The 14,198-nt window shown below is 47.1% G+C and overlaps 1 protein-coding gene across 1 annotated transcript in view; it reads left to right on the top strand.

Moving 5' to 3' along the window:
* sli (slit guidance ligand) overlaps nt 1–14,198 on the top strand; it is a 408,240-nt gene that overhangs the window by 380,628 nt on the left and 13,414 nt on the right. The window contains exon 33 of the mRNA XM_077643187.1: nt 578–787. Within this exon, the coding sequence (XP_077499313.1) occupies nt 578–787 (210 nt within the window). The remainder of the gene's footprint in view (nt 1–577; nt 788–14,198) is intronic.

The raw sequence follows: 14,198 nt of genomic DNA, 5'->3' as shown, positions 1-14,198 counted from the left end.
GTACTACGTTTGGCCGCCGATAACGATCACTGAACAGCGCAAGCGATCACTGAACGATCAATGACATTGAAGCCCAATGTCATCCTGCTAGGAGGCAAACGGAAGAATCACCATGTTCACAGTGAAGCGAACGCCAGCATCTCGGTTCCACGGATGGCCGGCACACCGATTCGCTTTCACTTGATTGATAGCTCGTGTGACGTGTATAAAAACCGCGGTCCCGCCTCCGCGAGATGTCGTCATGCCGGTGTTGACGACACGCGGGCAATCGCGCTCGGCGGCACTCTGCGGCCGCCGGGGAAGCGAACCTTTGTGACTGGCTACACTTTTTTCAGTGACCGTTTGTTTTTTATACAGAACATTTATATAATGACGTCCTACCCAGCTTTTGATTTTAACCTCAGCTCAACGCTAAAATCACTCACACAAGCACTAGTGCATCTCTCCCCCCCCCACCAAAAAAAATAAATAAAAAACGGACTGTCCCAGCACCACTATAAAGCTGCAGAAACCCTCCCCCCCCCCCTCTCAGCCGTTTGTCTTAAACTGGTGGCAATGGTTTGATCCCTTGTTGCAGGCTGCATGAAGGAGCTATATGTAAATGACAAGCCAATGGACCTGATGAACGCGCGCAAGCAGCAACGGGTATCGCCTGGCTGCACGGAGTACGACGACCCCAAGCCATGCAAGAACCACCTCTGCAAGCGGGGAAAGTGCATTCCTGTTGACCGCTACAACTACGAGTGCAGTTGCCGCAGCGGCTGGAGCGGGCCTTTCTGCGACCAGGGTGAGGGTCTTGATTTCATCAACATCATAATCATCATTCTAACTGGGTCCACTGCAGAACAAAGACCTCTTCTGTTACCTCCAGTTAACTGTCTTGTGCTGCAGCTCCGGCCGCCTCAGTCCTACATACTTTCTAATCTCATCTGCCCACCTGACCTTCGTCCACCCCCTTCTATGGTTGCCTTCCCTTAACATCCACTGGTTATCTTACCTTTGCATTAGAAGACCTGCCAATGCCCATTTCTTTTTCTTGATTTCAACTAGGATACCATTAACTTGCATTTTTCCCTGACCCACTCGGCTCCCTTCCTGTCGCTTAACTTTGCGCTGTCTGCAGTCTAATTTCAAACTGTTTCATTAGGTTCCAAATTTGTTCCCCATACGTGTGTATGGGCCGGATAAAACTTATATACTTTCCTCTAGAGGGATGTTAGTAAGCTGCTATTCATGATCTGAGAGTACCCGCCACTGCACCCCATTTTTACGTATCCTCCTAGCTTTTTCGCTCTCAGGGTGCAGACCTGCAGTCGCAAACAGCAATAAGTAATGTGCTAACCGTACCATTTTTATTTTTCGCTGCCTATCATAAACTTTCTTCTTTTCCCAGACTGTTGAATATGGCGTTAGTTCCCCTCATATCAATTTTTAGGCCCACTATTCTGCTTTGCCTCTCTAGGTCCTCATCACACTATGCAATTCGTCCTCCATGTTAATTTGCAGTGCTGTGTCGTTAGCTAATCGGAGGTATTCTACATTATCTTTTATTACAAACAGTGTAATTGTCTGAACACCTCTTCTAAAATAAGATAACGGAAGAAGGAAGCTGAGCATGCTTACTCAGCCAACTGGACATGTGTTGCTAGCGAAGCGTCCAGCAAGCTTGCATGGACGGTGAGGTTTTTGAGACAAGGAAATGGTTCTGAGAACGAAAGGCATTTCCGGGCCCTTTGGAACTGAGTGCACACATTTGATGTATTACTTGTTGTCTCTTGCACAGTACTTGAGAAAAATTGTGATAGTTTCCAAGTAGTGTTATTTCCCTGCTGCGGTGGCTCAGTGGTTATGGCGCTCGGCTGCTCACCCGAAAGACGTGGGTTCGATCCCGGCCATGGTGGTCGAATTTCGATGGGGGCGAAATTCTAGAAGCCCGTGTACTGTGCGATGTCAGTGCACGTTAAACAACCCCAGGTGGTCTAAATTTCCGCAGCCCTTCACTACGGCGTCCCTCATAGCCTGAGTCGCTTTGGGGCATAAAAACCCCACAAACCAAACCGGTGGTATTTCAGGCTAAAGAGCGTCATTTTTCACTTGCCTATGAGAATTTTTTTTTCATCAGCTGCTCTGCACTCATTTTTTTCACATGCCGCGCAAGAAAAATCTACTTGCGTTAAAAGAAGACACCACCTGTACTGTGCTAGCGTCTGCTTGTGGTGAATGGAAGCAACAACTGTGCTGCGCTGTGATTCGGAACTTGGCACTAAACTTTAAATGGGTTGCTGTACGGGCTGGCGTTGGTTCGTTGCAGAATTAGTACTGAAATTCTGGCCCGTGACAATAGCAGCAGAGCTTTCTACTCGACTTCTGAATGAAGCACAATCTCTAATTTTCACCTTCGGCTGATAAGCCACAGGTGAGACCGGCCATACAGTTCCCGCTCTCCATTTATGGGTTTTCTGAAATCAGCACAAGGAGCATGAACCTACGTAAAGCCTACGTATTCTTAATATCTGTAGGATTCATGTGCTGTTACCAAATTTTCTGTGATGATTCCCATATTGCAGTGTAATTAGAGTGCATGATTACACTTACGAAGTGGCCAGAAATTCAAGTGGTGATGTTTTCCAACTGTCAGAACGTGTATATGTCCCGTTTCATAAACATTTGCCTCATCCCCGTCGGCTAACACGTTCGACGACTTTAACAGCGGCACATACTAAGGCCATGCTTCCCCACCATGCTGTCATCAGTGTTTGTGTAAAACGCACGGTGCAACGCGTCACGATGATCGGTCAGAATGGAGTTACTTCACGCACTGTTCATATCTAAAGGTACCCAAGGAACCTTTGGATGGCCGACAGAGGTCCGGTTCAGATGCTCCGGGCGTCCACTGAACATCCGTAAGCAGCTGATTGACGTCCGTCGGCCGTCTGATACGAGTTGAAACGTATGGACCTCCTTCACCCCGCGACGTCACGAAATTGCGGTGGCGCTGATGTCAGCCGCGACTTTTGCATGGTAGGCAAAACAGCTACGGCCAGCCGGTGCCTACCGCAGCTGCTGCAGCTACCGGCGGCTGCATATCATGCCTGCGCACTGCAGAAGCGGCATGTATTGATCAGCTGCGTCACTGTTCGATCCACGTAGTAGTATAAAAGGAAATTTAAATTAGCCCCGATAGGCTCCTCGCGATAAATACCGCATTAGTAAACTGGCTAACGGGAATGGGCCGCGGTACTAAAGCGCGAAGTCTGGGAGTCGATCGGCACTGCCACTCATTGTACTTAATAGCATGTAAGTTACCGCTTTCATTCACCTGAACATCAGCATAGTACGCTTATAACTGCGCAAGGAAAAAAAGCACGTATCTAGCTGCGCACGCATTTATCACCTTGAGCCGGTGTGCACGGGGCCCCCGCCGGCAGGTTCACTCGCCCCCAAGGAATGTGTTCTTTTGTTAATAGCACAGCATGCTTTAATGTCACGTTTTATGGCATTTGATATTTACTAGAAAGTGTTTCTTAATATGACAGACGTAATTATTTGATTCGAGTAGAAAGAAGTCTGGTAAGTTCATGCGCGGTCACGTTGGCGTGCTTAGAATAGCGTACCTTAAGTGTGCTAAAAGCCACGTGCTTTTTCATTGCACCATGCATGTGTCATGTTTCATGATGCAGTTCATGACCGCGAAGCTTGTTTGGAAAGAAGCAGCCGCAGGCGTGCTACTAACAGACGAGTCGGGATTGAGAGGGGGTGCGGCAATGAAAAGTATTTTCATTATTTATGCACGCGATATGAAACTAAATATCGTGGAAATATGAAATTGCTACGCTAGTTTCGGTAATGCCTTTTATTTTTACCTATACCTGGTGCAGTTCTTGGGTAATTATAATTAACACTCTCGTCACCTCAGGGTCTTAACTAATTGAGTAGAAAGTGCGCAAATTTTTTGATGCCAGCATGTTTACAAAGCCTTGTTCTGTATATGACGCTATTACTTCTTTTTTTAGATGATCATGTACTTATGCATGCATTGTTACGTGAAAACGTTTCTTACAAAAATAACGGACATAATACTGCAGGTGTAGGGAAAAAATCGAGAGATAAATTACACTCCTCAACGTCTCAGGAATCGTTTGCGACAAATAGAATCATTCTATTTTCATGCGTTACGAAATTACGAAGGTGTGAGTGATGCCAATCGCAGAAAATGTGAAAGGTCAGAAAACGAACCTTATAATTAACGTTTATTTCCTCGTTTCAGGCCTCTTCGCTTGCGCTTTAGTCAAAGAAATGCGGCCGTGAACACAAAGAAAGCCTCAAAGGAATTACCTCACAATTTTCGACGACACCGCATCTCGAAAGCGTACTTTATAAATTTCTACTGAATATTTTGCTATAATTTTTCGTCACGAAACAGAACACCCCAGGGCTAAGAAAGAAAATAATTCCAGAAATCAAAAATTTTCACCAAATCGACCAGTTTAACAAGGGGAGAAGTCGGCCTGGCTGGTGCGTGATCCTGCGGATAAAATCGGCGCTTAAGTGGGACAGCTAGAGGAGAATGGAGACACGACGCTGTCCCCACTTTTCGCACAGCACGACACCTACGTATGTCAGCAGACAGTGAGCGCACGTCTGCTCCGCCGAAAGATCGCCAGCACATCCTCTCACTACGGTCCCGAAGCAAAATCATTCTGACTAGAGCAGAGTGCCAAAAAGTTCCTATTTTATTCAATGCCTAGCGTAGAAATCAACGGCAGAAACGCTTTCTGTTTACTACTAACCATATATGCAATACACAGTGGCGATTTATTTCTCTGAATACGCCGCACGTGGCCAACGCGAGCTCGTGTACTTCAAGAAATTACTAAGCTGTAAACATCAACCATTGCTGTGATTCGCAGAAACTGAAAACGCGCCTACAAGCCTTGAAAACCCGCGCTCAACACCTCTCCACGACGACACTCCCTGGCCTTTTGCCTACCATGAGCCCGCTAGCGACTGCAGCGCCACCTCGTTTGTTTAGGAACATGCAGGATGTCTATATGTGTGTCTCGTCGTCGGACGTCCATTTGAGGATGTCGGTTGCCAGATCGTTCTCGCATATTCGCATGCGTGGTGCACGCATGCTTTTAATGCTATACCTTTTAGGTTGTCGTCTTGAAAACACCATCCGGTCTCCGTAGCGAAAATGTTGTGTATTTCGTTTTGGTTTGTCATCACCATCACTAGTGGGCTCCACCGTAGCCCTGTGTATATAAGCAAGCATGTGTTCAATAACAACGAATAAAGTGAGTATGTGTTGGTTGCTTGGCCAGCCCTCATTCATCTGCGGCACACGCCGACACTGCATTGGCGACGAGGGTCAATGTATTAAGGGAGTAATTACAGATTGGCAGCCACCCAAGCGCAGCCATAAGGCTACAAAGGAAAGCTATACAGTTTTCTCGGGAACTTCGTGGTTAAAGAAAAATTTGGCCTGGGCCGGGGTTCGAACCAGGGACCACCGCTTCACCGGAGCAGTCCCTCTATCAACGAAGCTAACCGGGACGGGAACCTTATGGTAGGGCGAGAGCGTGTTGATCTATAACTCGAAGTGGGAGCAGTGGTGGTCAGATGTTTAGGGGAATCCCCCAAGGTGGAGTAGATTTCTAATAAGGGAGTAATTACTCATTGGCATCCATCCGAGCGCAGCCATAAGGCCACAAAGGAAAGCTATACAGTTTTCTCGGGAACTTCGTAGTTAAAGCAAAATTCGTACGGGTCCTGGTGCAAGATTTTGTTCCTGCAGATGTTGGACGTATAAATACTCATGGGAATACGCAAACGCACGCACCATGCTCTGACGGCAGCTTGAAGCTTTCACGTAGTCGCTTACTGCAGCTGCGGTTCATCCCAGCACAGTGCTGCCTTATTTCGCTGTCCCTCTACAAGGCACCTCACTCTTGGTGGTCGACGCCATTCAGGCCACTCGGTCTGCAAATTGATGGCTCGTCTCTGCGGTGTTCTGAAATGACAGCACTCGCTGCTAGTGCTCGAATAGAACTGTCTTATGATCAGACCAAGGCCACGCAGCCCATTAACATCCCAAAGGCATAATTCGAGTTTGGAACCCTCTTCGAACCAGGGCTTGCATTCGCGAATTTGTTTTGTCCACTGCGTCAAAACTCGATCCACAGTGCAGCCATTTGCATCAAAACTTAGGCGCCGCCTCTCTCACTATGGCCGTGGGTCTTGCAAGAAATCTTTTGGTTGGAAAAAATGATGTCATTGAACCACGGAGGCATTGGAATGGGTGTTTCCATTTGTGGCGGATAAGAAGAAAGAGGGAGGTATTTGTCTGTGGGGGTATTCAATGCGAAAGGAGAAAACAGCTGGTGATGATAAGATAATAATAGCGGATCTGTTGAAGGACGGTGGGGAGATTGTGCTAGAAAAACTAAGCACTTTCTTTATGCAATGGCTTATGGCCTCGAGCGTACCAGAAGCTTGGAAAAACGCTAACATCATCTTAATCCGTGAGATAGCATGTCAGTGACTTGAAAAATTAGACTGATCAGCTTACTGTCTGTTGCCTACAAGGTATTTACTGAGGTAATCGCTAATGCAGTCGAACAACCTTAGACTTCAATCAGCCAAATCATCAGGGAGGCTTTCATAAAGTCTGCTCAACAATAGACATTATTCTCGCTATCAATCAAGTTATATAGAAATGCGCAGAATTTAACCGGCCCCTATATATAGCATTCATAGGTTACGAGGAGGCATTTGACTCTGTCGAAACCTCGGAAGTCATGCAGGCAATGCGGGATCAGGATGTAGATGAGCCTTATGTAAAAATACTGGAAGATATATAGGAACTGTACAGCTACCATAGTCCTCCATAAAGTCAGCAATAAAATTCTAATAAGAAAGTGTGTCATGCAGGGAGACACGATCTCACCAATGCTATTCACTGCCTGTTTACAAGAGGTTTTCCAAGGCCTTGACTGGGAACACTTGGGGATAAGACTTAACAGAGAATGCCTAAGTAATTTGCGATTCGCTGATGACATTGCTTTGCTAAGTCACTCAGGAGAACAGCTGCAAAGCATGATAGATGAGTTAGACAGGCAGAGCAGAACGGTAGGTTTTAAAATTAACATGCAGAAAACCAAAGTAATGTTCAACAATCCCGCAATGGAACAGCAGTTAACAATTGGTAGCGAGGGGCTGGAAGTGGTAAAGGAATGCGTCTACTTAGGGCAGGCAGTGGCCGCTGATCTGGATCATGAGAGGGAAATAACCAGAAGAATAATAATGACGTGAAGCACATATGCCAGATTTTCTCAGGTCATGGATGGCAGTTGACCAACATATCCCTCCCGAGAAAAATATACGGTAGCTGTATCTTACCGGTACTCATCTATGGGGCAGATATGGGGGGGGGGTAACGAAAAGGGTGCAGCTTAAATTGAGGACAACGCAGCGAGCCATTGAAAGGAAGATGGTAGGTGCAAAGTTAAGGGACAGGAAGAGGGCAGAATGGATCAGGGAACAAATGAAGGTAAACGACATCATAGTTGAAATCGTGAGGAAGAAATGGGCTTGGGCAGGGCATGTAATGCGAAGGCAAGATAACTGATGGTCGTTAAGGGTAACGGATTCGATTACAAGAGAAGACGCCACAAAATGTTAGGTGGGCGGATGAGATTAGAGAAGACGCCACAAAATGTTAGGTGGGCAGATGAGGTTAAGAAGCTTGCGGGGACAGGGTGGCCGCAGATGGCACAGGGCAGGCTTAATTGGGGAGATATGGGAGAGACCTTTGCCCTGCAATGGGCGTCGTCAGGCTGATGATGGTGATTCTTCTCTGTGCAGACCTTCGACGGGCAAACAGAGGCATCATAGCAGACAGCTTTCTCGTTCCTCATACAGAAGAGCTGTTGCATAGCGATGAAAAGAGAAAGCGCGCAGTTGGTATTCCCAGTTTCTATCTTTCTGCCATAGATGACGCTGCCCGTCTGGAGAACTAGCGCCGCTCGGCGGTGTTTCGGCGCCTATATTTCGTTGAAACTTGTAATGTCACTGAGACTTTTTTTACAACGAAAACTGTATTAGCTTTGTTCAAGCCATTTAGAGGGTACATCGGCAGCCGTAACGCGTTTCGAGTAACGCGTTCAATCTCTCTTCCTTTCCCCGCCCTGCCAGGCTTGGAAGATATATGGCCGCAGTGGCCCAAAGTTAGCAACATAGCACACATCATTTGCAGGGACTTCTCACTGCACCGCGGTTGTTGCTGCGACTGAAGGAGGAATGAACATTGCATGGTCTGGTCCACTGGTTCAAGCTGAGCCACAATTACTGCCACGTGCGGTTGAGAAGAGAGAGATGCGAGAGGAAGGACGTTAATAAAGGAGACGCGCGTCGCAACAACCGCGTCTGCCGAAGCGACGATGCTGGCTTTAGCAACAGATACCTTCAGGGCCAGGCCAATCGTTAGCTTCAAAATCATCCGCAGCCTTTGGGCTTTTCTCTGGGACCAGCCTGTATACATGCTCGAGATGCTGCTTCAAGTTACAAAAGTTAGCTGTGTCGCTGTGCTGAAGTTTATTACTTATAGTAACGGATGTTGCGAAAGCGTATGCGCAGGGATACGCAGTGCTGGGAGCTTCCGAATCTAGTGGCGAGAAGGATCGCGTTGCACCTATGGCACCGTTTCCTATATGGTAGCCATGGTGCACCTAAGGTTTCCTATGGTGCAGTTTCCACCCTCGTCGTTAGATGACGTTCCACGTCACACTCGCGGTAATACAGGATGTGCTACGTCCTCCGCTACTGACGAGGGGGGCGCTGGTGAACACTCTCATTGTTCGCTTACACGCAATAACCGTAAATAGCCACGAGAGCAGCAGATTGGACAGCCGTCGCCGTAGCTCAGTTGGTAGAGCACCGGACGCGGTGTTCGGAGGTCGTGGGGTGGAATCCGACTGGCGGCATGGTTGCTTTTTTTCTGCTGCTTTGTAGGTAGCATTCTTTAACCGACAGATTAATCAAGTATTATTTTTCCTACTAATCAGGCGACGGCTGTCCAAACTGCTGCTCCACGTCACACTCCACGTAACTCGAGGGTGGCGCTGGTGACCACTTTCAAGGTTCGCTTACATCCAATAAACATAAATACCCACGAGAGCAGCAGATTGGACAGCCGTAGCTCAGTTGGTAGAGCACCGGACGCGATATTCGGAGGTTGTGGGTTCGGATCCGACCGGCGGCATGTTTGTTTTTTCTGCTACTTTATAAGTAATTTTCTTCAAGCGATCGATTAATATAAAGATTATTATCCCACTCATAAGCACAACACATTAAAACAAAATTAACATTCCCCTATGCACCTTGCTTTCGGAGACCGTTGGCTCCCTTCGTAAGTTTGTCAAACGGGCACCGCATTTCCTTTACCTTGTCTGCTAATAGCTTAACGAGGGTCTCGGTTCTGGCTGTCCAAAATGCCATAGGTAGCATAAGAGGGCTCTCGCACAGTTTCCGCCCTCGCCATTAGATGACGTCCTACGTCACACTCGCATCGATATAGCGTAGAACTGTATCGATGCTGGAAAAGGCAGATCAGGAAGGAAACGTTTTATGATAACTTAAGAGGTAGTGCCCTCCTCTTTGAAGCTAGATCAGGGCGTCTTAGAACGCGCAGCTACAAAAAGAAATTTAACGAAGAAGATGACACATGTGCTGTGTGTGGTAAATCTGTAGAAACAATAGAACACCTCATTCTAAAATGTGATGGTATCCATCCCGATGTCGATGCAGGCACAGCCACTCTTCCTGAGGCCTTATTGTTTTAGAGATAACAATTGTCATGTAAATAAATCTGCGGTGGAAATTAGCAAAAAGCGATTGGAGGATTCGTGGCTCGAAAGCAGAGAGGTGACATAAGTTTTAATATGTAAGAAGACGTATTTTAAAGAAAATGGCGGATTTTATTAAAACTCACAGCAGAGTTAAACAAAAATAAAGGAAAAAAACTGAGCATGGTGGCAACTAGCACTGCCCCGTTTCAAAGGGGACGCTCCTACCTTCCATCCATCCATCCAGCGGTATTACAGGACGTGCTACGTCCGCCGCTATGGACAAGGATGGCGCTGGCAAACACTCTCAAGGTTCACTTAGATGCAATAAACAAATACCCACGAGAGCAGCAAATTTGATAGCCGTCGCCGTAGCTCAGTTGGCAGAGCACCAGACACGATATTCGGAGGTCGTGGGTTCGGATCTCACCGGCGGCATGGTTGTTTTCTCTGCTGCTTTATAAATAATTTTCTTTAAGCGGAAGATTAATCCAAGTATTATTATCCCACTGATGAGCACAACACATTAACAACATTTAGCATTCCCCTATGCACCTTGGTTTAGGAGACTGTTGGCTCCCTTCATAAGTTTGTCAACCCCCCCCCCCCCCCCATTTCCTTTACCTTGTCTGCTAATAGCTTAACGAGGGTCTCGGTTCTGGCTATCTAAAATGCCATAGGTAGCGTAAGAGGGCTCTAGCACGGTTTCCGCCCTCGCCGTTAGATGACGTTCCACGTCACACTCGCGATATTACAGGACGTGCTACGTCCGCCGCTGTGGACGAGGGTGGCGCTGGTGAACACTCTCTTACGTTGACTAGTTCCGAAGGTTTATTCTCTTGGAATTTTGGCGGGCTTTTACGTTGCGTAGTGCCGAAGTTTTGTGTAATATTCTTGGCGGGTTTTTACGCATAGGAATTTTGGCGGGCTTTCACAAGGCGTAGTCGGCCGGACGATGGGTCGGCAAGCTAGGAAAGTTAAGGAGGACAAGGACGGGGAGTTAGTACAGTGCCAGGAGTGCGACCGTTGGTGTTACTTAGATGAGACAGGGTTCGGGAGCTTAGCCGAGGCGGGTGAGGCTAGCTTCGTGTGTAAGATGTGCAAGCGGTTTGTGGACACCGTTCATGCGTTAAAAGGGGAATGGGAAGCTGGGTTTAATGCACTTAATGCGGACCGGCAGGTCGAACGAGAGGATCGGATTAAGCTGGAAGCTCAGGTCGCCGATTTGATTAAAAAGGAGGAAAATAATGCCGCCCTGTTGAAGCGAATGGTGGGCGAGATTAAAGAAGAGCGGGAAAAGCGGACCCAGCTAGAAAAACAGGCTGAAGCGCTCAGGTCGCGGCCGGCTGGGCACCCCAGTTCGGAGAAGTGTCAGGTGGGGGACGAGGCTCGTCGATCGTACAGTGCTGTAGTGCAGCGAGCATTGAGTGAGAAAAATGCGAACGAAATGAAAAAGGTTAAAGCGGGCATGGAAACTCGCGACAATAGCGTACAGCGGCAGGAGAGTCAGCTAGAGCGATCCGGAGGCCAACAGATGGAATTAGGAAGCGAACGTTTGGGGCACAGGAGAGTTCTGGTGGTCGGGGACTCGAATGTAGCGAGGGTTGAGGGAGGCGTTCTGACGGCAGTTAAGGCAGACAGGCGGGTGCAGGTCGAGGCTCAGTCGGGAAAGTGCATGGTGGATGCAATGGCCAGAGCCCGGGGGGTGGTGGTGGGCAGCATGGATGGCGAACACCTTGTGGTCATCCATGCTGGTCTCAATGATGTACTGCAGGGGAGGAGCCAGAATCTTGAGACGCAGTTGGAGGTGGGGATGCGTAGGCTTAGAGAGGCCTCTGAGAGAGTGCATGTGACCATATGCACAATCCCAGAGGTCCAGAGGCAGGCTCGCGAAACGGAAAGGAGGGTCGTGGAGACTAATCGGGTAATTAGGCTATTGAGTCGACGACTAAGATACGAGGTGATGGAGGTCAACAGGGAAGTGTACGAGGTTAGGCCCCACCCTTTTGCACAGGATGGCATCCACTACGGTGGTGCCACTGGCAAGAAGGTGGGTAGTAGGATAGGTCGCCAGGCAACAGCTTTTTTGGGGGGACCCAGAGCTCTGAAGGAACCAGTGTAGAGAAGGAAGAATTAAGATCAAACGGACAATGGAACCATAGGGGAAGAAAGAGACGCAAGCGCCAGGGCCAAGTTAATTCAGATATAGGTTTCATTAACATGCAAGGTGGTAGGAATAGACTGAAATGGGAGGAAATAGAAGAACAGTTAAGACAGGAGGAATTAATGGTATATGGTTTAGCGGAAACACATCTTAGAGACATGGAGCAACCACCCTGTAACCCAGACTACGCATGGGAATATTGCAATAGAACAGAGGGCAGCAGAAAGGGAGGTGGAATTGGGGCATTCATTCATAAAAGTATGAATTTTCAAAGGGTTAGACTGGGATGCAGGGAACATTTATGGCTAAAAGGAACAGTGGCAGGCAAGCAAACACTCCTTGGCTTTGTATACCTGTGGACAGGGGTTAATGCCAAAGAGGAAAACAGGAAAATGTTAGAATGTATTGCAAGCGACATTGATGAGCTAGGAGGACAGGGCGAGATAATTATATTAGGCGACATGAATGCACACATAGAAGACCTGGACGGGTACACGGATTCGACAGGAAGCATGCTGCAGGACATGTGTGACAGGCATGATTTAGTTGTATGCAACAGCACCGAGAAGTGTGAAGGGCTCATAACATGGGAGGCGGGGAGTCTGCACTCGACGATAGATTATGCACTAATGTCACAGAGGATGTATAACAGATTAGGGGTAATGAGCATAGATGAAGATGGTTCCAGAAGTCTAGGTAGTGACCACAAGCGTATCAAGTTGAGCTTCAGAAGAAAAAGCATTGTAGGACTGAATCAAGATAAACAATCAGGGGGAAATTTTTACTCAGAAAAGCAATTGGAAGTAGCAGCCAAACAAACCGAGAAAGTAATTTTGGAGGATAGTGAAACAGAATGGACTTATACCAAATTAACTCTATTACTGGAGCTAGAGCTAGCTAAGGTGCGAGTAAAGCTAAAAGGGAAAAGATGCAAACCCAAGAGTTGGTGGGATGAGGAGGTCAAGAGGGCAATAGAAAAGCGCAAGGAAGCATCCAGGGAACACAGATATTCCAAGAAGAGGGGGGAACCAAAACCTGAAGTAGACAGAAAATGGGATACCTTCATAAAGTGTAGAAGGGACGCATCCTATTTGATTAATGAGAAAATTAGAAGAAAGGGTGCCCAATGGATGTCAAAAGTAAATAAAAAGGATAGAAAAGCAGCCCAAAAATTCTGGAAACATCTAAATGCAATGAGTAATAAAACTAGGCTAGAACAAAGGTTTATTGTTACAGATGAGGGTATTCGACTAGAAGGGGATGAAGCAATAAAACACATAGGAACAAGGATGACGGAAAAATTTTCAGCAAAGCACGTGGTACATAATTTATCGAAGGAGGATAGACCGGTTACAGCAATAGCTTCACTTGAGCAAGGAGAGTGGGAAAGGGCAGAGAAGAAGGTTCCTAGTGGCACATCAACAGGACCAGATGGTATCCAGATTATGTTGATAAAGAAGTTAGGACCAAAATCCAAGCAAACATTAATACAGGTAGTGAACAAAATGATAGTGGATGAGAAAGTCCCCGATGAATGGCGATTAAGTAGAATGAACATGATATATAAGGGAAAGGGGGACAAAGCAGACGTAAGTAACTATCGCCCCATAACAGTGACGTCTGTGGTTTACAGGGTGGTGATGCAAATTATAAAGGATAGACTGCAGGCTTGGGTGGAGAACGAGGGGGTCCTAGGGGAACTACAGAATGGGTTCCGGAAACAAAGGAGGTTGAAGGACAATCTATTTTCATTGACACAGTGTATAGAAATTGCGGAAAAGGAACATAGGCCCTTATTGCTAGCATTTCTGGATATTAGGGGAGCCTATGACAACGTTACTCAGGAGCATTTGTGGGACATATTGGGCACATTGGATGTGGAAAATGGAGTAATTAATCTTTTAAAAGATATATATAGAGGTAACAGAGTGCTCATAAAATGGGAAAAAAATGTATCAGGGCCTGTAGAGATACAGCGGGGGCTTAGACAAGGATGTCCTCTGTCCCCTTTGTTGTTCATGTTGTACCTGCAAGGTTTGGAGGCCAAGCTAGAGGGGAGCGGACTAGGTTTCAACCTATCTTTTTTCAAGCAAGGGGAATTGATTAAACAGACATTACCGGGACTAATATATGCGGACGATATAGTGATAATGGCTGACAACAAGGAAGACCTGCAGAAGTTGTTAGAC

Source organism: Amblyomma americanum, chromosome 1 (genome assembly GCF_052857255.1).
Source record: "Amblyomma americanum isolate KBUSLIRL-KWMA chromosome 1, ASM5285725v1, whole genome shotgun sequence".
NCBI lineage: Eukaryota > Metazoa > Arthropoda > Arachnida > Ixodida > Ixodidae > Amblyomma > Amblyomma americanum.
This window is presented reverse-complemented; position numbering and strand designations above follow the sequence as displayed.